Raw genomic sequence first — 26219 nt, 5'->3', positions numbered from 1 at the left:
CAGAGTTTTGGGTCTGATCCCAGAATTAGCATATCTAAATGTCTTGAAAGGGCTCTGGGTGATTTGAAATTTGAGGATCACATTTTTAGGCTCTATACATACATTTTCCAAGGGGATGATATCATTCTGCAAGGGGACAAAAATTGTTCCACTTTGTAGGAGAATGAAAAGAAAATTGCCCCGTGAATATTACATTGGTTTGTGGCCCTCAACAAGTCCACCCTACCTGACAAAATCTTATTCCTTAATATTTAATTTCTGTTAAGGAGAAATTTAATTTAAATTGGTTTTTACTTGAGGACAGGAATAATGATAGAAAGCTTGAGAAACATTGTCATTTTAAGAGTTATTCTGACATAGTATGTGCTCTGTAGGACCTATGCTACTTTTCTCAACTGGGGAAACCTTAGTATATGATTTGGATAATCTTTTTCAATACTAAGATTTTACCTACATTAAATTATTTTTTTTTCAAGCGAGAGAGCAGGACAGACAGAGACAGATAGACAGGAAGGGAGAGAGATGAGAAGCATCAACTCCTAGTTGTGCCACCTCAGTTGTTCACTGATTGCTTCTCATATATGTTTTGATGGGGGGGTGGGGAGGTTCCAGCTGAGTCATTACCCTTTGCTCAAGTCAGCAACTTTGGGTTCAAGTCAGCAACCTTGGGCTTCAAACCAGCGATCTTTGGGCTTAAACCAGTGACCATGAGGTCATGTCTGTGATCCTACTCTCAAGCTGGTGACCCTGCACTCAAGCCAAATGAGCCTGCAGTCAAGCCAGTGGCCTCAGGATTTTGAACCTGAGTCCTTAGCATCCCAGGCCAACACTCTATCTACTTTGTCACTGCCTGGTCAGGCAATGGATTTTTCTTTTGAAAAGTCTAGAGGGTAAAAGAATTTTATTCTGTCATGTTTTGCACTCAAGTAGATTGATCTTATACTTATGAAAAAAGCACTGTTAGAATGGACTTTGTACTGGGCTCTGGAAACTTTTGTCACTGTACAGTAGTCCCCTCTTATCCATGGGGGGAAGGAATGTGTTCCAAGACCCACAGTGAATGCCTGAAACTGCAAGCAGTACCAAACCTTACATATACTATGGTTTTTTTTGTTGTTGTTTAATACAGACATACCTATGATAAAGATTTTTTGTGGTATTTTTTTCCCTTTTATTGAATTTAATGGGGTAACATTGGTTAACAAAATTATACAGGTTTCAGATGCAAAATTCTACAACACATCTCTGTATACTGTATTGTATTCACTACCCCAAGTCAAGTCTCTGTCCATTACCATTTATCTCCCCTACATCTTCCATTACTCTTCCCTGCAATTCCTGTGATGAAGTTTAAGTTAAAATTAAGCACAGTAAGATTAACAACAATAACTAATAATAGTATAATTAAAAGGAATATGAATTAAAAGGAATAATTCCAAAAGGAATATGAAGCAATAAAATATCCCCTAATTTTTGTGAGCAGTGTATAATACTGTATAACAACAGTGTAATAAAAGTTATGTGAATGTGGTTTCTCTCAAAATACCGTATGGTACTCTGTGTTGGTATGGCGTGAAATTTCATCATACTACTCAGAGTGGTGTGCATTTAAACTGCGTGAATTGATTATTTTTGTAATATTCTTTTAATACTTTTGCACGGTGGTTGACTTAGGTAAACTGAATCCACAGACAGCGAAACTGTGGATAAGGCCGGACCACTGTATTAGCAAAAATTCTTAATATTTTTTAGCTTGTTAACATAGAAGACACCAGGATCCCTCATATGCCACAGCAAAAGAGATGTTCCTATCTCGCTTGTTGGGAGCGAGGCCTGTTCCCATGCCTCTCCTCTTTTGTAGATCTGGGACTAGGATGGAGAGCTGGAAGGTGGGGCCCCAGGTGTCCTTGTTCTTTGGGAAGAAGTGTAGGAGGAATAATACTGTTACCTGGACTTGTTGGCTTCTTTCGTTGCTTTGAGCTGGGTACAAATGAAAGTGGCTTTTGGGGATGAAGGTTATTAGAGGGCAGTAGGGAGAGAAGGAGAAGAGAAGTTTCTAAAATATTACCTTCTGTAAAGAAGACTCCCAAATTTTGACTTGAAAATTTTTAGGTCCTTCAAGGTTGTATTATCTTCTTTATTCTTGTTTTCTGTGTAATTTTTCCAGGCTCAGGAGAGTTAAAGGCACAGTACAGCCAGAAAATTGAAGGTCTCTTTAAATCTGCATTCACATGAAAACAACATTGCTTGGCAACTGACAGATACTGGGGTAGATTGTTTGTTGAATAAATGGATGAAATTAACCCAAAGGTTATTTCAAAAAACATAGTTTTCTTTTCTATGATTTTAGAATCTAATCTGTAACATAATGTTAAACTGAGTGGTTCCTTGTCTATAAATGTGAGGGATTTCGTAGATGATCTTTTAAGAGCCCTTCAGGGTACTGAATTTTATCGTCAAATACTGTCAACACATTGAAAATGTCCTCAGCTGATGCAGTTATGAGAAGGAATGAGTTTCAGTTGTCATGGGTAGTGTATTAGGGTACACAGTGAAGCTGCTGTAACTGAGAGCCAGCTGCTCAGTAGCTCCAAGGACATCTCAAGGTGAATGGCCAGGTTGGTGGGGGTTTGTGTGTGGTCATTCAGAGATAAATTTTTTTTTTTTGTATTTTTCTGAAGTGAGAAGCAGCGAGGGTTGGGGAGAGGCAGACAGACAGACTCCCTCATGTGCCCTACCGAGATACACCCAGCATGCCCACCAGGGGGCAATGCTCAGCTCACCTGGGGCGTTGCACCGCTGCAACTGGAGCCATTCTAGCGTGTGAGACGGAGGCCATGGAGCCGTCCTTAGCACCTGGGCCAACTTTGCTCCCATGGAGCCTTGGCTGTGGGAGGGGAAGAGAGAGAGAGAGAGAGGAAAGGGGGAAGGATGGAGAAGCAGATGGGCACTTCTGTGTGCCCTGGCCGGGAATTGAACCCAGGATTTCCACATGCCAGGCTGACGCTCTATTGCTGAGCCAACTGGCCAGGGCTCAGAGATAAATTTTTAAATCTAGTTTAGTCATACCTTAGTCTTCATCTGTGTTGTTCTTGCTCTGACTCACAGGAAGGTGAAGAGACAGAGAAGTGTTCACTCCATGTCTTAAGGCCCAAAAGTGGCATGTCACACTTTTTTCCCCACTTTCTGTTTTTGAGAACTTAGTCTCATGGACATTCTCAGCCTCCAGGGAGGCTTGGAATTGTAACCTAACTGGGCAGTTATGTGCTTGACTACAATTACCACAGAAGAAGAGATGAATAGCTGTCTCTATCACAAATAGTATAGGTGCAGCTCTTAAATTTTCTTAGTATACTTTTGGGAGAAGCTTTTTATTTAACATTTTTGTTTAGCAAAAATTAATGTAATTAATATAGAGATAGTAATTTATTTTGACGTGATGGGTTAAAATGCCAAGTAGAGTATATCAAAAGACAAATTTTGAAATTAATTAGAAACATAAAATTAAACAGCCCTATTGGATTACTGATTATTTGTCACCTCAAAAAGTACAAGGTAAGAGTCGTTCCATCTTTGCTAAGTTCTGTGTTCTTGGAAACACTGAGGTACCCATTCAGTCACAGACAACATCTTTGTTCTCCAGAAGAGTGGCCCATACTTCATGAGGTTAAAATAGTCCAGTAAAAGGAAGCTCTTTTTAAAATATCATCAGGTCTCGGGCTCTGAATTCTTATGTTCTTAAATTTGAATATGTCTCAAAATCGCCTGGGGCGATTCAAATATAGGATCAGACCTTACTCTCTGGAGGTTCTGATGGTTAGGATTCTTAATCTGAATTTTTAACAAGCCCTAAAGGGTGATTTTGATGCAGTTGTCAGTGGTATGGGAACCACTGCTTTAGGTTGCCTCACAGGCGAAGGTGCAAAATTATACCTACTTGGCTTCCTAGTATTCAGAGAACATAAAGTGAATTGTATTTGAAATTGTTTCATAAATTAAAAGGTGCTATAAAAATGTTAGGAGGTATTATAAGATAAGTCTGTGCAGGTTGTATTAATTTGTTTGCACAACAGTCCTAAAATATTAGAGCCATTATGCCCACTTAGAAGTAAACTGGGACATAACTGTACAGTAGAAATCTAGCTGCCTTAGTCTTGCATAATTGAGCAGGGATTCAGAAAAGTTATCAGCCCAGCATAAGTTCCAATAACAGAACATGCCAAATGATTTACATACTTTTGCTTTTCTGTAGTGTTAAGATACCATATGTTAACTTTATGGATTCAAGTGTTTGCACTTTGGCCAGATCAAGCTGAATACTCCATAGTCTCTGCCCATAAGGAAGTTAGAACCTAGTAGAGAAGACTTAAAAACAAATTATGATAACATAACATTTTCCTTTTAAAGACTGAATTTTACAGTCATAACAAGCCAGGTTCTGAATATGATGTACAAGTTGAGAGGAAGGGAGAGGTCATGTGAGGTGAAGTACACAGTTTGAGACTGGAGGAGTGACTTCCCTTTTTCTTTTAACCCAGTCCCAGGACCTTGTACCCTAGTAAGATGATAGAGAAGCTTTTGAAGGTTAAGGGTACATCCTATTCCCAGAGGTAAAGGGAAGCAGAACTAAATTTGATGATGCGGATTATGTGCCAGACACTTTATGATACCCTAATTCCAACAGCTCTGTTGAGTTGAGAGAGGCAGTATCCTTTAGTGCAGGGGTTGGGAACCTATGGCTCACGAGGCAGATGTGGCTCTTTTGATGGCTGCATCTGGCTCACAGACAAATCTTTTATAAAATAAATGTTAAAAATATAAAACATTCTCATGTATTATAATCCGTTCATTTCCTACCACTCTTGTTTATGGTTGTGGGTGGCTGGAGCCAATCACAGCTGTCCTCCGGGACAACACCAGATTTTTATTGGATAATGCGTAAAGTACACGGGTCGTTGTATGGCTCTCACGGAATTACATTTTAAAATATGTGGTGTTCATGGCTCTCTCAGCCAAAAAGATTCCCAACCCCTGCTTTAGTGGAAGGGGCATGGTGTCTTTAAACCTAAGAGCAGTTGGTAATATTGGAGCCAGTTCTGGCTTGTGCATAGATGTTCAAATAAGTGGCTTTTTCTGGGGAAAACGTCACTGGAAATATCAGGTTCTTCCTTCCTTTCAGCATGTTAGGTTTACCTTGGTTTTGTCTAGGGCAGCGGTTCTCAACCTGTGGGTCGCGACCCCGGCGAATATTTCTGATGGCTTTAGGCGACCCCTGTGTTTTGGTCATTTGACCCCCACCGGGGTCGCGACCCACAGGTTGAGAACCGCTGGTCTAGGGCATGATCACTGTCAACCCACTATGATATAGTATGGATAGAGGCCTGCAGGTTCATTGTCAAGCTTCAGGATATATGAAGGGGGAAGAGTGATATGGCAAACGTGCAGCAGCATTTGGTAGTAGGGAATCTTTACAAATATAAAGGTTGATTTATTTGACAAATAATGTACCAACTCTTAGTGAAAAACAGTTTGTGCCCTCGTCATTGATGTCTAGGTTTGGCATTTTAACATTGGTTGTTTGTGGTAGTATACATGAGGACTTTCTTGAACTTTTACTGTTGGATAGCTCGGTAGTATTAGGTTTCACCAAGCATCAGAGTGGAGGGGATTTTAAACTATGTCTTAGAATGGTTATGTCTTTTTGAAGCTTGAAGGAATGCAACAAAAAGCAGTAAGACTCCATATCTTTCGCAATGAGATGCTGGCCTAAATTAAGCACACTTTTTCATATCATAAGTGTCTGAAGGGGTAGGGATACGCTTCCTCAGGACTATCATTTCTGGCCCTTCTAGTTTCTTGTGGCTATCCTTGATTTGTGGTCATATCACTCTAATCTCTCTCTCTCCCTGGTCGTATTGCCTCTCTTTTGTCTGTGTCAAGTCTCCCTCTGCCTCTCTCTTATAAGGATACTTGTGATGATATATGGGCTCACCCATATAATCTCCTCATCTCAAGACCCTTAACTTAATCAAAATCACACCTGCAGCCTCATCTGTGGTGGTACAGTAGATAAGAACGTCAACTTGGAATGCTGAGATCCCTGGTTCAAAACCCTGGGCTTGCCCAGTCAGACCACATATGAGAAGCAACTATGAGTTGATGCGTCCTGCTCCTCCCCGCTGCTTCTCTCTCTCCCTCCCTCCCTCTCCCTCTCTCTCTCTCTCTCCTCTCTCTAAAAAATCAATCTAAAAAAATTTTTTTTTAAATTAAATATATTACACCTGCAAAATGGGATGTGATAATGCAAACCTTTTTCCAAATACAGTAACATCTATAACAGGGGTAGTCAACCTTTTTATATACCTACTGCCCACTTTTGTATCTCTGTTAGTAGTAAAGTGTTCTAACCACCCACCAGTTCACAGTAATGGTGATTTATAAAGTAGGGAAGTAACTTTAATTTATAAAGCAGAGTGACAGCAAGTTAAAGCATATAATAATAATTTCTTACCAAGTACTTTATGTCAGATTTTCGCTGAGTTTGGCAGAATAAATCTTTATAAAACAACTTACTATGGTTAAATCTATCTTTTTATTTATACTTTGGTTGCTCCCCTACTGCCCACCATGAGAGCTGGAACGCCCACTAGTGGACGGTAGGGACCAGGTTGACTACCACTGATTTATAGGTTCCAGAGATTAGTATGTAGATTTTGGGGCTATGTGTGACACATTTCAATTTAGACTCTTGGATTATTTGGAAGGGTTTGAAGATTACTTTTGAAATAGTAACTTTTAGATAACTTTTTCAATTACAGTAAGAATTCATAATATATTTTGTAACCTTTTAGTGTTTGCTTGATCCAAATTTGGGATCCAAGTTGGGAGGCATTTACCCAAATCTTGCCACCTTATACATCATTTATAATAATGGTTTTTGATTTACTTGTCTCTAAATAATGGATATTATTGTTCTTTTAGTACTGGCTCAACTGACAGTGGTAATTTTTATCAAGCATTTATTAAAAATGAGTCCAAATTTAGGAAAATGTAAAAAATTATTGAAATTTATTTTAGAATTTGAGGTATTTTAATGACTATGAGAAGGTGCAGACTGTAGGAGAGTAGTGAAAAATACACTGTAATTTTCTAAAATTGTTTGGTTGCATCAAACTTGAAAATAACTATGTTAAAGTTGGACATTATATTTTTTATTATACTTTATTTTAGCTAGTTAATTTTGGACTGTTCCGATATAGATTATTTTAAATAAGATATGAGCATGCATTAAACATGTTAATAAAAAGAAAAGGTGTCCACACTTAAATGGAGGGTTTTCACAGTCATGAGCCAGTCATGACCATAAATGGATGTGTGTTGTGGACTAATTTTAATACCTGGTTCTTGAACATGCCTATTTTTTTGTTTATTAAAAAAAAGATATTTAAAATTATTTTTCTAAACATCTTAAAATACATTTTGGAGTTCTTAAGTTTCTTGGATATGAAATTTGTTGTTTTTCTGCTAAATTTTTCTTATGATGGAAAGTTTCTGTGTTTGTAATTACCCTAATTACCTCCTATTAGCTCTTCTTCACAGGAATGTTTGAAGGATTTCTTTTTTCATATACAAGCAAAATTTATTTAGAAAGTCACAGAAATCTTGGCCTGTGGTGGTGCAGTAGATACAGCGTCAATCTGGAGCCCTGAGGTAACCAGTTTGTAACTCTGGGCTTACCTGGTCAAGGCAGGTATGGGAGTTGATGCTTCCTGCTCCTCTCCTCTTCTCTCTCCCTTCTCAATCTCTCTCTCTTTCTCTCTCTTTCTATCTCCTCTCTAAAATGAATAAAATCTTAAAAAAAAGAAAAAAAAGTCGCAGAGGTAGAAAAAGTGAGCCAACTGGAATGTGTGGGCTCAGGAAGCAGGTCACAGAGGCAAAAGAAGGACCCTTGGAGCTTAGGGGAGAGAGAGTGCAAAGGTACACTCCTTTAGAGAAGGGAAAGGTGTGGGCATGCTCCAGAGAGACATCAGAGAGAGATAGAGAACCGAGTGAGGAAAGAAGGGAGGTTGGGAAGGCATTGGTATGAGAGCAAGCAAGCCAATATTCTGTATTTTGAGGGAACTACGTATTTTTAAGTATTTAGTCAGTGACACTTTTCACTTTTCCCTCCCCCACTCCTCAAGTAATAACCATAAACACAATCTGCTTACCTGCCTGCCTCCCACTTTGTGGAATTCTTTCCATGGTTTTTTGTTTTTGTTTTCTTCTTTTCCAAGTGAGAGGAGGGAAGATAGGGAGAGTCTTGCACACACCCTGACTGGTATCCACACAGTAGCTGCCGTCTAGGGCTGATGCTCTGCCCATCTGGGGCCATGCTCGCAACTGAGTTATTTTTATTGCCTGAGGCAGAGGCTCCACTGACCCATCCTCAGTGCCTGGGACTGATGTGTGGGAACCATTCAAGCCATGGCTGTGTGTGTGTGTGTGTGTGGGGGGGGTGTAGAGAAGCAGATGGTTGCTTCTCCTTTATGCCCTGACCGGGAATCAAACCCTGGACATCCAATCCACATGAAGGGCTGATGCTACCACTGAGTCAACTGAGGAAAACTCTCCCAGTTTCATACCTGTTCAGTGCAGTTCGGTGTGGGCTCACACAGATTTTTTAGGGTTCCTTAGGTAACTATCCCGTATAGCTTCTACAGACTCGTCACTGACTGATGGCTTACCAGAACGGGGTTTCTCCACCAAACTGCCCGTTTCCTTCAACTGCTTATCCCACTGATTGTTATTCCTATGTGGTGGCGCTTCGTTATAAACGTGCCGATATTTACGTTGCATTCTGGTCACGGATTCGAATTTAGTGAGCCACAGAACACACTGAACTTTCCTCTGTACTGTCCACATCTCGACTGGCATGGCCGAGGGCTGCTCCGCTGTATACACGGTGTTCTGTTGTCATCTGCGCATGCGCACATGCTGCGCCATCATCCTACAGAAACTGGGAGGGTTTTCCTTTTATTTGGTGCAGATTTCACATTTCTATCGTCTTTTTTTGCTTTCCTGTGACCAGTCAAAAGTGCACCATGACTTTACGGACACACTGTATAATGGAAGTGAACATCTGGGAATCTTGGTATCCATGGGGTCCTTGAACCAATACTCCACTGATACTGAGGGACAACTATTGTATATTTTTCTTTCTAGCTGATTTTAAGATTTTTTTTCACCATTGGTTTTAAGCTAATTGTGGTTATAATTAGAAACGTTTTCAGTCATGATTTCTCCAGATATTTTTTTGCCTCTTTCTCACTGTCTTCTGATTTCATTTACATGTGTGTTAGAGTACTTGATACTGTTTTGCTGGTCCTTGAGCGTCTCTTCATTTTTCTTCAGTTTTTTTTCTTTTATTTAGATTGGATAATTTCTATTGACTTGTTTTTAATTTTACTGATTTTTTTTCTCTGCCATCTTCAGTATATGCTGGTAAATCCATCCAGTAAATTTTCATTTAGTTATTCTGTTTTTCACTTTAGAATTTCATTTTTCTTTTTTCCTTCTTTTTGGTAGTTTTTTTTTTCCTACTGAGACACTATGTTTACACATTAAATAGCATATGTTCCTTAAAGTTTCTGAACATACTGTGTCTTCTAATTCTTTGTATAAAATAGCTGTTTTAAAGTCTTTGCTAAATCAAACATCTGGTCTCTCCTTAGGGTTGGTGTTCTATTAATTCCTCCTTGACTGTGGATCATATATTTTGTTTCTTTGCTTGGTTACAATTTTAGGATTTGAATATCATGTTTTCTTCTTTTTGAGAGTGTTAATTTTTGCCCTATAAGGCTGATTGGTTACCTTAAATTTGTATATAGTTTGGTTTTAAAGATTACTTTTCCTTTATTATGGAAGGGTCAGAGTGACTCCTAGCGTCTCTAATATGGTGGGATATAACTTCCACAAAGGGTTTGTCTCTTTATCTGTTTGGATTTCGCTTTAGACATTATTAGTATTGGGTTAGAATAGGCCAATAGGGTGTGGTCTTTAATCTTGAAAGTGGGAAAGGAACATTAAGGTTTGTATTAGTAAGGTGCCCAACTTCTTTACAGTGAAAAAGAGGACAAAAATAAATTGAAGAAAACAATATTGTGAATAAAAAACATTTTATTCATTGCAACAATAATACACTATAATATGATAAATGCATAATAAAAACATTTGTAATGTTTTATATTGTAATTATGCTTACATGCCTGTTTTTAATAATTGTAAGAAATAACAATATCTAAATGTACTTTTCCATTCAATGAATTTTTTTTTTTTTTTTTTTTTTTTTTTTTTTTTTACAGGGACAGAGAGAGAGAGAGATTCAGAGAGAGGGATAGATAGGAACAGACAGACAGGAACAGAGAGATGAGAAGCATCAATCATTAGGTTTTCGTTGCGTGTTGCAACACCTTAGTTGTTCATTGATTGCTGCTTTCTCACATGTGCCTTGACCGCGGGCCTTCAGCAGACCGAGTAACCCTTTGAGCCAGTGACCTTGGGTCAAAGCTGGTGAGCTTTGGTCAAACCAGATGAGTCTGCGCTCAAGCTGGCGACCTCGGGGTCTCGAACCTGGGTCTTCCGCATTCCAGCCCTACGCTCTATCCACTGTGCTACCACCTGGTCAGGCTGAATGAATAATTTTTTTGTCAATGTATCATCTTGTAAAAATATATTGGAAATATCTGAACAAGAAATATCCTTCATACTGAATTTTACAGCAAGTGCTGCAGCTAGAGTATCAACATTCAGTCTCGATTTCTCACTTGTCCAAAAATCATTAACAATTTAAAAAACTTTCAAAACTGCTGCATTAGTTCTAGAGCAGCACAATGTAAACTGAATAAGAATAAATAAATTTTCCCATGGAATATGTTCATTTTTTGAAATGGCTGAATATTTCTACCTATCTTTTATTAGTTTCGACATGTTCATTTTCCCATTGTATTTTTCAGAATTTAAATATTCATTCAGTCTTCTAATTTCTTCAAAGAGACAATTGTCTTTTTTGATGTCTGGCATTTCTTGAGATAAAAACTCAAGACAGGATTCAATATCTGTCCAATATACTTGCAACAGAGTAAAAAAATACCATTGAAAACTGTTATTTCCCGTGATGTTTATTTCAGACCATTCTTCGATATATTGAAAACATGTGTGGTAAAAATTCTGCACTTCTTTGATAAACTTTTCTGTTATGCCTGGATTAGGTTCCTCTAAGTCTGACAATTTTCTTTTTATAACTAAAGGAAGAAATTTCTCTTTAAAACGAGATTTATATTGAAGGATTGTCATTCAAAATAAGACCGACTTCCGTAGCTGAAATGTGTTCACCTTCAATCTTTTGAATCGTTTTGTGAAAAATATATGCTTGATTATGTACATTAATATTGCAGATATTTTATTATTGAAAAACGATTCCAGGATTTTAGGACATTTGTCTAAACTTAAAAAATATGAACAGAGAGGCTCAATTAATTGTAGAACACGCTCTATAGCAGGTGTTAGAGCAAGCCATCTAACTTTTGAGTATCCTAAAAGTTTTTTGTATTCAACATTTGCTTCTCCATAAAATTGTTTTAAAGTAGCAACACGAACGGTAAAACGACTAAGTTGCAAATAAATTGTAATTATTACTTCTGCATCAGTTGGCATGGCACATGACGCTGTGTTGATCGCATTTGACAACATATGTGCATTACAACCTATTTTCTTTTGGAATAACTTATAATTTTACATACACATTATTCACCCCTTTGCGTCTCCACCCACTATAATTTGTATTTGTATTATCAGCCATTAGTGCAACAACTTTGGGTTTCAAATTTTCATTTAATACTCTGTATAGATGCTTTGACAAAATTTCAGTACTTTTGCCCTCAATGGATTCTAAATTTAAATTTTTACTTGAATGCCCTTGGTAACATTAAAATATCTTACTATTATTGGATATAATTTAATTTTATTATGATTTGATGCATCAGATAAAATCGTTACAAATGCTGCAGTTTCCAAGTTCTCTGTAAGTATTTTGTCACAGTAATTTTTAAATACTGATTTTAGAATAGCCTCACATTTTGTCCTGGCACATGAAAATTTTGCATTGTGAAACATGCCTTACCTGACTACTTTAGTCAGGGCACTAACCTAGACTGTCAAATAAAAAAATGACTGCAGCCTACGTAACAGTAGCTGTCTGATGTGAATAAATCAAAGTCATACCTATTTTGTCAGTTATGCAAAAACTATATTTTTTGGTGTGCTGCAGAATTTTAGTACTTAGTTTATATGTGCCATGAGATGAAAAAGGTTGAAAATCAGTGGTGTAAATAATATGTCTAATCCTGTAAAATACCACTTTTTTGTTTTTTAAAAAAACTTTTGTTATAGAAAGCTTCAAACATACACTAAAATGAGAGAGGAGTATAACGAGCCTTCATGTTCTTATCCTGCTTTGGCAGTTACCAGTATCTTGTCCACCTGGTTTTCTAACATTTTTGATATAAGTAATATAAAATTTAAAAACATTCTTTTTAGAAAAGAGGGTTGGTATTTAATAGGGAAAAACCCCAACTCAGTCTGTGCTCAAGGGTTTTTTTTTTGTTTTTTGTTTTTTTGTCTTCTTTGTATTTTTCTGAAGTGAGAAGTGGGGAGGCAGAGAGACAGACTCACGCATGCACCCAACTGGGATCCACCCAGCATGCCCATAGGGGGTGCTTCTCGGCTCCTCTGGGGCATTGCTCTGCTGCAACTGGAGCCATTCTAGCGTCTGAGGCGGAGGCCATCAAGCCATCCTCAGTGCCCGGGCCAACTGCTCCAATGGAGCCTTGGCTGTAGGAGGGGAAGAGAGAGACAGAGAGAAAGGAGAGGGGTAAGGGTGGAGAAGCAGATGGGCACTTCTCCTATGTGCCCTGACCAGGAATCGAACCTGGGACTTCCATAGGCCGAGCCAACACTACTGCTGAGCCAACCTGCCAAGGCTCTATGTTCAGGTTTTACCTGATTATGGCTATATATAGAGAGAGTTGATAATTATTTATATTTTTAGCTCATATAACAATTCTTTGTAGTAAATATATTAGATTTTGGGTCTTTTGCATTAAAATGAGTTATAGAGCTAAATCATGGCAAACTCAGTTCTGTCACTAGAATGCAGGTATGACTTGAGAGAGGGAGAGAGAGGAAGGCAGAGAGATGAGAAGCATCAACTTATAGTTGTGGCACTGTAGTTATTTTTTGATTGCTTCTCATATGTGCCTTGATCAGGATTTACCTGGGGGTTCCAGCCAAGCCAGTGACCATGGGATCATATTGATAATCCCATGCTCAAGCCGGCAACCCTGTGCTCAATCTGGTGAGACTCTGTTCAAGCTGGATGAGCCCAGTGCTCAAACCAGTGACCTGGGGTTTTGAACCTGGGACCTCTGCATCCCAGGTTGATGCTCTATCCACTGAACCACCACTGGTCAGGGTGCAGGTATTACTTAACTGTGCTGAATATTAATACCTCATCTTAACTGTTTAAAAGTTTAACTTAATTGTTTCAACAAAGAGCCAAAAGCAGATGTTGTAGGATATGTGTTGGCTTGATAATTATGGTTTTCTTTCTACTGAGAGTTGGCTGTAGTTGAGGAAGTTAGCTATCCAAGGAGGGTTAGATGAATAAGGCTTTCTACTTTCTAGGGCTAGATGCTGACATACATACAGTTAACCACAGTTTAAGGCAGAGTGGGGTTAGGGCTGCATGCAATGATAGTATAGAAATGCTTCTCTGGCAGGGTTTTTTTCATTGTTGTTGCATGACGAAAACTGTAGGCACAATATTTCCTGTTGCCAAGGCTCGGCTCATGTTGAAGTATACTGTACTGGTTTGGAGATCATAAATTGAGAAACAAAGCATGAGCTAGAACAAGAAAAATGGGCAGAGATTGACTAATTAGATTTGAGAAGAGGAGTGTCTTGATATTGAGTTGGAGAAGAAACTGAGGAATAAGTCTGCAGATTAAATGTTTTGTAGGCTGTGTATAGATAGCTATTTCCTGATTCTGAAGTGCATGAAAACATGAACTTAGTATAGAGGAATGTAGCATACAGTTTGTGACTAAGGATTGCAAGTTCTTGATAAAGTTTATCATGAGAATTATTCTTTGAGGGGTAGATTTACACTGTATTCAGGATTTTATTCTGCTTAAGGACACAAAGGTATGTAAAATGATACTTTAAAGGTTTCCAGACCTTTATTCCTAAGATATTTTCTCATTGTTTGTGTGTCTCTTAGTCTTATATGGAATTATGAGAGCAGTAATGCTAAGTTTGTAGTTTTGATTGAAAGAACAATTCAAAAAAGAAAAGAAACAAAACCTTACCCAGACAGAGAAATAGCATGCCCATGTATATCTTTGATTTGTAAGTCTCTGAGAAAAGTCTCACAAGTTGAACATCCATTCTGATGAGGCCCAGTGAAACTGAAGTATAAGTTGGGAAATGTTAACATTAACAAATAAGTCATATTATACTACTCACAAAAATTAGGAGATATTTCTAAATGAATATGAAGCTATAAAATATCTCCTAATTTTTGTGAGCAGTGTATTTTTAGGACTGACTTTGTGATGGCTGATACCCTATGCCAGTGGTTGGCAAACTCATTAGTCAACAGAGCCAGATATCAATAGTACAACGATTGAAATTTCTTTTGAGAGCCAAATTTTTTAAACTTAAACTATATAGGTAGGTACATTCCTTAATTGAGGTAGCGCCTGCACGTGGTATTTTGTGGAAGAGCCACACTCAAGGGGCCAAAGAGCCGCATGTGGCTTGAGAGCCGTGGTTTGCCGATCACTGCCATATGCCAGTCATATTTTACAGTTTTAATTAAGAAAATTCTAGGCCAAGATTTTAAGGTTTAAGATTTTGCTTTATTACAAAATTCACACCATTTTAGAAAATTTAGAAAATAAAGAAGATAGGAATAACAATTTATTGTACTTACTTCCTCTCTGGAGATAATTACTGTTTACATGTTACGTATAACTTTTGTTTTTCCCTCTCATACAGCTATTTTTTGCTCTTATTTTGTTGTTTTATTTTTGTTTTTTGTGGCAGAGACAGAGTCAGAGAGAGGGACAGACAGACAGGAAGGGAGATGAGATGAGAAACATCAACTCTCGTTGCGGCTCCTTACCTGTTCATTGATTGATCTCTCATATGTGCCTTGACTGGGAGGCCACAGCAGACCTAGTAACCCCCTGCTCGAGATAGCAAACTTGGGCTCAAGCTGGTGAGCCTTGCTCAAACCAGATGAGCCCACACTCAAGCTGGCGACCTCGGGTCTCGAACCTGGGTCCTCCACATCCCAGTCCTATGTTCTATCCACTGCGCCACCACCTGGTCAGGCTGCTCTTATTTTAAAAACAAATGTACAAATATTGATCGACTTACAACCTATGCAACTTACGACCATTTGACTTTACGACCACAATCACTAGCCATGACTGCTCTGCGTCTGGCAGCGCAAGTGTTGCCCAGCTGGGCATACAACAGTGTGGACCAGCTTCCGGCAGCACTACCATCTCCACGTGCACCATTTCAACTGTTATCCCAGACTTGGTACAGCAATTTGTGTTTTGTGTCTTGGATATTTTTCATCAAACCTCTCCCAAGATACCTACCAAGGGGAAATTGTCTTTGCAAATATTAAACCAGTTGTACTGGTAATGCAGTGTTTTACTTAAACATGACGAATGTAAAAATAAGAAACAAAATGGTGTAGGGATGGTACAAATGGCATAAAATGAGCAAAGAAAATTATGATATATAACAATAATGAAAGAAAATAACGATAAAATATGACTTAAAGATTTTTATAACATTTCACAGTACTGTACATATAGCCTACTCAACTTATGACCAAATCGTGTTACGACCTTTCTGTCTGAACCAATAGTGGTCGTAAGTCGAGCACTAGATGTAATCATTTGGTGTCTGCATAATGCTTTAGGACCTGTTTTTTTTTCCTACATAAAACAGTATTTTCCATGATGTTATTACACTATACCTGTGTGTTGATTGAACATCTGCTATTGTATAATAGAAATGTGAGACTCACCAAGCATTAGATAAAGTCACTGGAGTAAGAATGTGACAAATAATTAACAAAATATAGTGATAGGTATTTCAATGCAAATTCAGAGGAAAGACTGGATTGTCTATCAGCTGGATGAAGGGGGATTGAGGTGGTCTTGAAGGATGGATAGAAAGATTGAAGTAAAAAATGTGCAAATTTTAGATAGGGGAAATGATTTGAGTATTAATGCAGAAGGAGGTTAAATGATAATCAATAGAATGCCACGCTGAGCTCTTGAGTTCAGGGCAGTGAAATTCGATTGAATGTTTTTAAATTATAGAGGAGAGGAGTTAAATGCAGGTTGAAAGTCATGTGCTTCAGGAAGATAAGTGTGGCAGCTATATGTGGGATGAATTGCAAGGGGTAAGCTAGCTACCTTTAAGGTATATAGTAAGTATTTCCCAAACCTGGCAGTGTTCCAGATCACCTGGAAGTTTTTGTTTAAAAAACAAAACAAAAAAAACCAGACCCCAAAAGATTATTGGGTTCCTCTCTGTGATTCCTAAATCAGGATCTTTTGGAGTGGAGTCTGGAGTTTTGAGAACTCCTCTGGTGTTTCTGAGATACCATCAGGTCTAGGAAATACGTGGTTCTTGGAGGCATCTGGAACACTGAGTGAGGGTGAAGTAAGAACCCTGAGTGAGGTGATTGCACTGGGCATGGAGAAGAATGGAAAGGCATGAGGCATTTTGAAAATTAACTGGGTTTAGTGAAACCACTTAGTAGATGAAGTCAGCAGTTTTTAGTGAAGCTATTAGAAGAGTGGTTGTGTCTGGGTTAGAGCTGGGAAGGTGAATTGTGTAAGGAAAGGGTGTGGATGCGTTTTGGGCTTAATGAGCCGTGGTAGTAATGTGACTTTATGTGGTCCAGCAGCTTTGTTGGGCTAGGTACTGCGTGAGAAATTAGGGTGGAGAAACAGTCCAAAGTAATTAGTTTCATTACTACTGAACCTTTGCAGTACTTTTGGAGGATCTGGAGAATAACTAGTACTTTGAAATATAAGACCGTACATTTGAAATATTTTTGAGGAGGAAGCACTTTTTGAGTTCCATTAAAGAAGCAGGGAAAACAGGTAAAACTAAACTTCCTTTACTATTCTTAGTAATAGGCTTGTTGGCAGAAAATTTAAGTTGTTAATAATAGTGTGTATTTTTTTTTTAATGTTTATTCTATTAATTTTAGAGAGTAGAAAGGAGAAAGGAAGAGAGAGACAGAAACTTGATCTGTTCCTGTATGTGCCCTGACCGGGGCTCAAACCAGCAACCTCTGCACTTTGGGACGATGCTCTAACCATTTGAGCTATCAGGCCAGGGCAATAATAGTGTGTAGTTTTGATTAATTCTGGGCCTTGTTATTTTTGTGTATTTTTGAAAACAATTATTAAAAGTGGTTTATAAAATTACATACAATTATATGTATAAAAGTGCATATTACTAGGTGTATATGTGCATGCACTTATGTAAATTATTTAATGTATATTTGATAAATTATGTGCATGCATATACATTATACTTTAGACTGTCCTATTTAGGAAGATCAGTGTTATAGGAGGTAGAGTGCAGCGTGGTCCAGTGTATCTCTTAAGACACTGGTCTGAGAGTGTCTGGTGGCTATTGATTGAACACACTCTTTTTGTGTCTTCTGACAGATACTGCTTTGTTTACAGAATACATACTGGAATGAGATCACCCCAGGTGTTCAGGTTAGGGAAGGAACTATAACCAGGAATAACACTGGATCTAATCACCCAAAGGTCATTGGGCCTTTCCTTTTTAATTTTTCTGAGAAAGTACAATTGATTTGAATTGAATATAGAAAATTGAATACATTATGTATAGGTGATAAAAAATATCTTCAGGAAACATCAGTAGAAGAGATGGAAAAATCTTGTTTTGTTTGTATTACTTTGCTCATATGCAGTAATAACTGGGAAACAATAACTGAGATATCCAAGCTCAGTCTTGGAAATGTGGAAGTGAAACTATGGAGAGAGGTAGGCTAAAGGCAAGGCAGCCTGTAAAAATGTGCTTAATTCTACGTATAACTAAAAAAGTACTCAATGCTACTTTTAACCAAGCTGTCTTAGAGATGAGCCTTCTGGAAATTAGGTCTGCTAATAGAGATATTTCCTAATATCTATATAGTAGTCACTCTCCAGTAGTGGGAGTTGAGTTGCTCAAAAGTTCTGTGGTCTGAGAATTCATATTTGAGGAACTCAGTACTCAAAATAGTACATGTTATGTTGATAGACTTGAAGGTTAATATAAACTTGTGCACATCTTTGATTTCACATTCAACTTTAAAGGAATAAAAAGGATGGCAAGCAAAAAATATCAGTGGTAGTTTATGTATTTTGAATTAGTGACTAGACATTGTATTTTACATATATTGATCATAACTTACCTCTAGAAAGTTTTAGTCCATCTCTGCCAGTTTTAAAAATATATTTGTCAGTGCGTTATGTATTACTATGGATAATGTGTATAAGGACGGAGTATTTCCTTCTTGTTTTCCTGTTTATTGCTGTATCCAAAATACTAATTTTGTCTCATTTGACCCTAGCTACAGTCCCAAAGAGACCAAGTAACTTGATGCTTGATGCAGCAAAAATTGGGGGCAATATTTATTCACTCCATTCAGCTGTTAGTTCTTGAACCTTCTCTCCAGTGCTTATTCAGGGTTTTGTTTGTTCTTTTTATATAATTTCATGAGAACTCACATCCTTCTATCCTTATCACGTATTTCAGCTACTCCCACTTTCAACATGGTTTGGAATTGTATAATTCAAGATCTGGGTTTAGAATCCTTCATGCTCTTGTATTTTGCCCAAGGCTTTTAGTGTAAAAATGACTTAACTGCTATTGGTTTTTACCCTCAATTTGTCTTTTTAAAAAGAAAAAAAAATATTTGTTTTTTGGTTAAGGGAATATATAACTGTCTGTTAAATGCTGTAATCAGAATTTCTCTCCTTCTGTTCTCCTAAACTGAAATACTTTTTTAAAAATTAATTTACTACTTAGAAGCTTTATTTCATGTTTGGAAATGTTGAGGTGGAAGAATGAATTCAGGGTCTAAAATCAGATTTAGACACGCCTGGATTCTTGCACCTTTAATTTTTTTTAATTTACCAATTTTTTTTGAGAGAGGGGGGAGGAGAGAAATATCAATTTCTTGTTCCACTTATTTATACATTCATTTCTTTTTTTGTTTTCCAGTGTTCTTAAAGTAAGAGGAGGACAGATAGTGAGATAGACTCCCACATGTGCCCGGACAGGGATACACCAACCCCCGTCTGGGGCCGGTGCTCAAATGAACTGAGCTATTCTCAGTGCCCGGGACAATGCTCAAACCAATTGAGCCACTGGCTGTGAGAGAAAAGAGAGAGAGAGAGAAGGGGAGAAGGAGGGGAAGAGAAGCAGATGGTCACTTCTCACGTGTGCCCTGAGCGAGGATCAAACCTGGGATGTCCCCACACTGGGCTGGTTCTCTACCACTGAACTACTGGCCAGGGTGCATTCATTTCTTGTATGTGCCCTGACCAGGGATCAAACCCAGAAACTTGGAGTATCAGGACAGTGCTCTAACCCAGTGGTCCCCAACCCCCATTTAAAAAATGACCAGATTCCTTCTGTTACATCTGTCTAAGCCTCACTCTTGACGCTTGTCTAGGTCACATGATACATTTATCCATCCCATCCTAAAGGCTGGTCCGTGAAAATATTTTCTGACATTAAATCAGTCTGTGGCCCACAAAAGGTTGGGGACCACTGCTCTAACCAACTGAGCTACCTGGCCAGGGCTTTTGCATCTTTAAAGTTTTCTCATGACTTTCAGTGATCCTTGGTGAGAAGGATTTTGTTTGAGTTGGAAAATAAGAACTTTGGTGTGGGACCAGAGCTCAATCTGTGACCTTAGGCTAGTGGTTCTCAAACATTTTGAAGTCAGGGTGCATTTAAAATCCTACAAATAATTGTAGGCGCACTATATACAAATTTCTGAGAAATATGTTATAATAATTAAGCCAAATATTAAATAAAAAATATAAAGTCCAAGCGTGCTTTTATGGTAATTAAATGAAATATGACAAAATTAAATTTATTCTGACATTAAAAAACATTTTTATGTTACATTTTTTGAGTTATGTTTTTTAGAATTTGTTAAAAAGAGGAGTTAAAAAATAAAAAAACGACAAAAAGTTATCTTTTATATATATACACATTCTTTGTAAGATTTAGTAAATTTGGCAGGTCCCTGTGTGAATGTGTTGTTTTTCATCCTTGTGTTTATGAGAAACATGAGTCTGATGTGTCTTAGTGATTCCATCAATGTTTGGGCATATATTTGAAAGGCAAACTCTCATTTCCTTGTCAGTACATTGAAGAATTTCTCGCCTTTTCTCTTTAATTGTGTTGAGGGTAGAAAATACTAACTCACATAAATAGGATGCTGAAAATTATAGTAAAATGTTCAAAGCTTTTTTAGATATTGCCACATATTCTTCTTTTATATAAATCCTTAAACAATTCCTTATATTTAATCATCAATCCAAAATCCCACCATACATATCATCTTAACTTTACACAAAACAAAGGATAGAAGAAACTTGCCTCCAGTCTTTCTGGGGAACATGGGGGGTAGTGTAAACAATCCAGCATCACAGTTTAACAGCCTTTTGCAACCTAATCAGGCAAGTAAGGTGGGGGGTTGGGCAGACTTTCAGCTTACAGCTAATTCTCCACACCTCTGTCCCCCCAAAAATCTAAACTCCAAAAACCCTGTTGTTTTTTTGGTCCCTAACAGGCACATATTTGTCTGGAATACCATAGGGCGCACCCTTTGAGAATCATTGCCTTAGGCTAAGCAGGTTAATCTGTGTGACCCTGGCTTTCCGCATTGATGAAATGGAAATGACACTGCCTACTTGTACAGGGCTGTTAGTAGAGTAAATGTGTCAGGGTCTGCAGTGTGCCTCAGCTCAGTAGTTGGTGCACAGTAATTGTTCAGCAAATGTTCTTTTCTTTATAATTTTATGCATAATTTTGATTTGATAGCCCATTCTAAAGCCTTTGCTTTTGGTATATTTTTACTCTTTTTTAAGGACATTTTACTCTTTTTAAAAATTATTTTCTAGAGGTTTGGGGAGTCACAAATACTCTATTTTATTTATTTTATTTTATATTTTATTGATTTTTAGAGAGGAGAGAGAGAGAGTAGGAGAGGGGAGAAGCAGGAAGTATCAACTCATAAGTTGCTTCCTGTATGTGCCTTGACCCGGCAAGCTCAGGTTTTCAAACTGGTGACCTCAATGCTCCAGGTGGATGCTTTATCCACTGTGCCACCACAGGTCAGGCATAAATATTCTTGATTATTAAGATTTCACTTGAAATCCTCAATTAGTGAAAATAGTTATTATCTGTATGCCATTTGATCATTTTATTGGGAATTAATAGTTACAGATTTTTTCCCTTGTGTGTTGGGTATTGAAATCATGTCATTTATGTATTTCCTTTCAGAAATTACTGGGAAAAAATGTTTTATTTTGTTACTTCTTTAACCTGTTAGTGTAAACAGGCAGAAATTTCTAAGGAAGGTTAGTCACAGTATATAATTTTGATATAATCACATTGTAATTTTAATTCATGGAATCAAATTTTAACTTGTTAAGAAATTGATTTTAGTGACAGGGATTGAGAGAGGCATTTATTTGTTACTTCACTTATTTTTGCATTCATTGGTTGGTTTTTATATGTGCCTTGACTAGGGAATGAACTTGCAATCTTGGTATATCAGGACAATGCTCTAACCAACTGAGCTATGCGGCCAGGGCATGGAATCAAATTTCTATCAACTAAGTTTTCCTGGATTTCATTTTTGTGGTGGGAGTCATGTAGCATATTTTTAATTGGCATCTTCTGAACTATTAATTATTTAATTTTATTTGTTTATAACTATGTTCTTCCTTTTTCTAAGATTTATTGACTTGACAGAAAGAGGAGAGGGACAGCAAGAAGTATCAGCTCATAGTTGCTTCACTGTAGTTGTTCATTGCTTGCGTGTTGTATGTACCTTTACTGGGCTGGCCCAGGGTTTCGAACTAGTAACTTCAGCATTCCAGGTTGATGATGGTCTATCTGCCAAGCACCACAGGCCAGGCTTTTGAACTATTTAAATTCCATTGTGCATTATATTGTTTCCTGTGGGATAAAAAATTTAAATTATGAAATACACATGTAAGAATATCATGTAAAATTAAATGATAGTAAAAAAACTGTACTTCCACCTAGTTTGAGAAACAAAACAGTACCTACCAGTCCTTCTGAAGCTTGTATCATACTGATTTTTTTTTCACCTGCTGCTTGTAATGCTTCTCTACTACTTTAGTTATTTTGAAATGAGATAGGAATTTTAGCTTTGTGTCATTACAAACCATTTTCACATTAGAGAGCACACATATATGCCATTTAATTCATCAACTCAATTCATCTGGATTTGCTGTTTCATGCTAATGTATTCATTACAATCACAGTTTTGCCACTCTGGGTCTTTGTGGATTAGTATTAATTTTAGAAGTCTCTGTATGTCAGTGCCTTTAATTTAGTGTCTTGATATTCCCCCCCCTTTCTCCTTGTCCCCTATCTCCTTTCTCCTCATTTCTGAAGATATGCTGTACATTAATTTTATGCAGTGATTTTTAGACTGTTTTGTAAGGTTAGCTTCAAAGCCACTTAAGTTCAGTTCCTGGATTGTTTATAGACTTCATTCTATTGCCATTGAGATAATGTGAGCTTTAAGATTCTTAATCTTGTAAGATTCTCAGGATGATGGGAAGTCTCTGTGGTAAGGATGAGTAGATGCTTTTCACTGGCATCTAATTTTTGCTCCGTAATTTATGAGTAACTCCGTTTGTGGGGGAAAAGATGAAAAATTCACTGTAGGTTTTTCTCAGAAAAATTTAAAATATGATTGTATTTTTCATAAAATTTTTCTGGAATTTTAAGCTTTAGAAAGGGAATTATATCTATAGTTGGCAAAGTACATTTGATGTTTGCTATTTTATAGCCTTACTGTTGTAAAACTCACCTGATACTAATTTATTTTGTGTATGTAAAAGATGTCAGAGTTAGGCTCAGATAATTTTGATGATCCGTAGTCAGATGCATTATCCATTGTGCCACTGGCTCTGCCATACTTAATACCTTCAGATATTTAAAAATAGTTATGAAATAATCTGCTAATTTATAGCAACTTAATAAATTAAAAAGAATACTAATATTTTATTCTGCTTTCTTATAAAGTGCTTTTGTATCAGTAATCTTTTTTCCTCTTGAAACTTTGAAGTTCTGAGGGCGTAGGTAGCATTGTAACATTTTTGTATGTGAAAAATATGTTTAGAGCCTAATGGGTTTGATAATAATTAGAGTATAGCTAGAGATTTAATGTATATTTTCCCTCCATGGTTGGTGCTAGAATTGAAAAGACTATTTATGTGGGGTAAAAATTGTTAGAAAACCATTTCTTTGAAGTAAAAAATCTTTACACTTGCTGATTCAAATATTATTTTTGCAAGTAAAACTATTTTGATGCAGTAATTTAATGTTTATCCATCCATCTATTCATACATCCCCCAAAATGGGACCAGTTGGTCCCATGTCTGAACTGGAAAGGTGGTTTACAGTAATGAAATCTGGAATATAGGTAATGAGTTTAGACAGGCAGCTCCTAATTTACCAAAAATTTATATATATATATATATTTATCCCTGTCCTGGAGCTCCTCTTCCAGTTGCTGTTTGGAATACAGACTTAGAGTTTTAAAGAACCTGTGAGTTCAAAAGTAGGAGAAATAAATGAAAAGCAGAAATATTTTGGGGCAGTAAATACAGACTCAAATCTAAATTATGACTCACTTCCCTAAAAATGTTTTTCTTCTAACTAAAGTAGTAGTGTGGGTTTTTTTAAACTTTATATTGCATCACTATTAGAATTAGAATTCTACCAGTTAGGGGTTCATTTGGGCTAACTAGTATCCTTGTTGAAAATTGCAAATGTCAGGCCCTGGCCGGTTGGCTCAGCAGTAGAGCATCGGCCTGGCGTGTGGGGGACCCGGGTTCAATTCCTGGCCAGGGCACATAGGAGAAGCGCCCATTTGCTTCTCCACCACCCCCCCCCCCCCATTCCTCTCTGTCTCTCTTTTCCCCTCCCACAGCCAAGGCTCCATTGGAGCAAAGATGGCCCAGGCGCTGGGGATGGCTCCTCGGCCTCTGCCCCAGGCGCTAGAGTGGCTCTGGTCGCGGCAGAGCAATGCCCGGGAGGGGCAGAGCATCGCCCCTGGTGGGCGTGCCGGGTGGATCCCGGTCGGGTGCATGCGGGAGTCTGTCTGACTGTCTCTCCCCGTTTCCAGCTTCAGAAAAATACAAAAAAAAAAAAAAAAAAGAAAGAAAATTGCAAATGTCAAACTGAATTATTTTTCAGCCCTGTTGATTTTTCTTATCACATACCTGAAATAAATTACATGGAGGCAATAGGAGTGTTAGGTGGTAATGTAGGAATATACTCTGGGAAGAGATTATTATTAAGCAGGGTGATTGGGATGCTATAATGTAGAGTTTAGGGAAGTACTTGCATATGAGTAGAGATTACTAACAGAGGAAAACAACCAATCTTAGCATTTGTCCAGATAAAGAGAATTGGCTAACTTTCTGTGTTTGTTCTTCAAGGTTCCTAGTGCCCATGACCAATAATATCTTTGGGGATCAGTAGGTTTCTTTTGGCTAGCCTGAGAATTTGACCAATATAAGCAACATTATTTTATTAGAAATACTTACTGAATTCTGTAGTATCAATTTAAAAAATATATTGTTAGACTGAACTCATCTATAAGTTAGGTTTCAGCCTGTGCTTGTCTTTGTCTCTTCTATTACATGCTTTCAGTTGATAACAACAATGAGGTTGTTTTGCTTTCCTGTCAGTCATTTATGGAATTTTCTGGCCAATCATGAAATTATCAATGGGGGCATGATGTAGGAAGTACTGTAAAATAATTACAATAAAATAAAAGAAGCCGTTCAGAGAGCAAAAGAGGGCTTGTGGGGCTTAGGGGAGCAGTTGTGAGTAATGTCTCAGATTTCATTTACAAAGGACATTGGTAGATTGACGTGTGATTACCTCTGTTAGTAAGCAATGAAAAGTGAATTGATGGAGATTACAAAATGTATACCGGCCCTGGCCAATTGGCTCAGTGGTAGACCGTCGGCCTGGTGTGCGGGAGTCCCGGGTTCGATTTCTGGCCAGGGCACACAGAAGTGCCCATCTGCTTCTCCACCCCTACCCCTCTCCTTCCTCTCTGTCTCTCTCTTCCCCTCCCGCAGCCAGGGCTCCATTGGAGCAAAGTTTGCTGGGGCGCTGAGGATGGCTCTGTGGCCTTTGCCTCAGGCGCTAGAATGGCTCTGATTGTGGCAGAATGATGCCCCAAGATGGGCAGAGCATCGCCCCCTGGTGGGCATGCCGGGTGCATCCCGGTCGGGCGTGTGCAGGAGTCTGACTGCCTTCCAGTTTCCAACTTCAGGAAAAAAAAAATGTATACCCTTTCCACCAGATAGATTATATAGAATAGTGGAATATTGACTGTTTTATTTCAAGTCTAGAAATGCGTTGTTTTCATTGGTAGTAGGCAGATTTCAAAATATTTTTCTCCGTGACAATTGAATATTTTATATTTTGTATCTAATCGGTTTTCATTAATGAAAATATTTTCAAGTAAGCTTAAATAAATGGTAGTAATGAATTTGAATTCATTTTATCTATGTTTTGGGGATTATAGTTACATTAGATGTTCCTCAATTAGGGGTAAATGTCTTGCATCCTTATCTCTTATCATAATCTGTTTTTCTTCACACAGTGTTATAGTTTTGCTGCTGGACTCTTCTCCCTTCCCCCACCCCATCAGGATGATATGAGCCTTGAAAGAAGACGATGCATACAGGTGACTCAAATTTTAAAATACAGTAAAACTTTGGCTGGCTGAGAGAATGTGTATTTTGAATGGAGGGGAGCTT

The 26219-nt window shown here is 37.8% G+C and overlaps 1 protein-coding gene across 8 annotated transcripts in view; it reads left to right on the top strand.

Annotated features, from left to right (window-relative positions):
* Nucleotides 1-26219, top strand: part of DYRK1A (dual specificity tyrosine phosphorylation regulated kinase 1A) — a 268791-nt gene that overhangs the window by 125426 nt on the left and 117146 nt on the right. For all 8 annotated transcript variants that reach the window (XM_066259377.1, XM_066259376.1, XM_066259380.1 and 5 more), the window contains one exon: nucleotides 26063-26146. In XM_066259377.1, the coding sequence (XP_066115474.1) occupies nucleotides 26137-26146 (10 nt within the window). In that variant the 5' untranslated portion in view covers nucleotides 26063-26136. The remainder of the gene's footprint in view (nucleotides 1-26062; nucleotides 26147-26219) is intronic.

The sequence above is a fragment of the Saccopteryx bilineata genome, chromosome 2 (genome assembly GCF_036850765.1).
Source record: "Saccopteryx bilineata isolate mSacBil1 chromosome 2, mSacBil1_pri_phased_curated, whole genome shotgun sequence".
Taxonomy (NCBI): Eukaryota; Metazoa; Chordata; class Mammalia; order Chiroptera; family Emballonuridae; genus Saccopteryx; species Saccopteryx bilineata.
The sequence above is the reverse complement of the archived record's forward strand: the minus strand, read 5'-3'. Positions and strand labels throughout refer to the sequence as shown.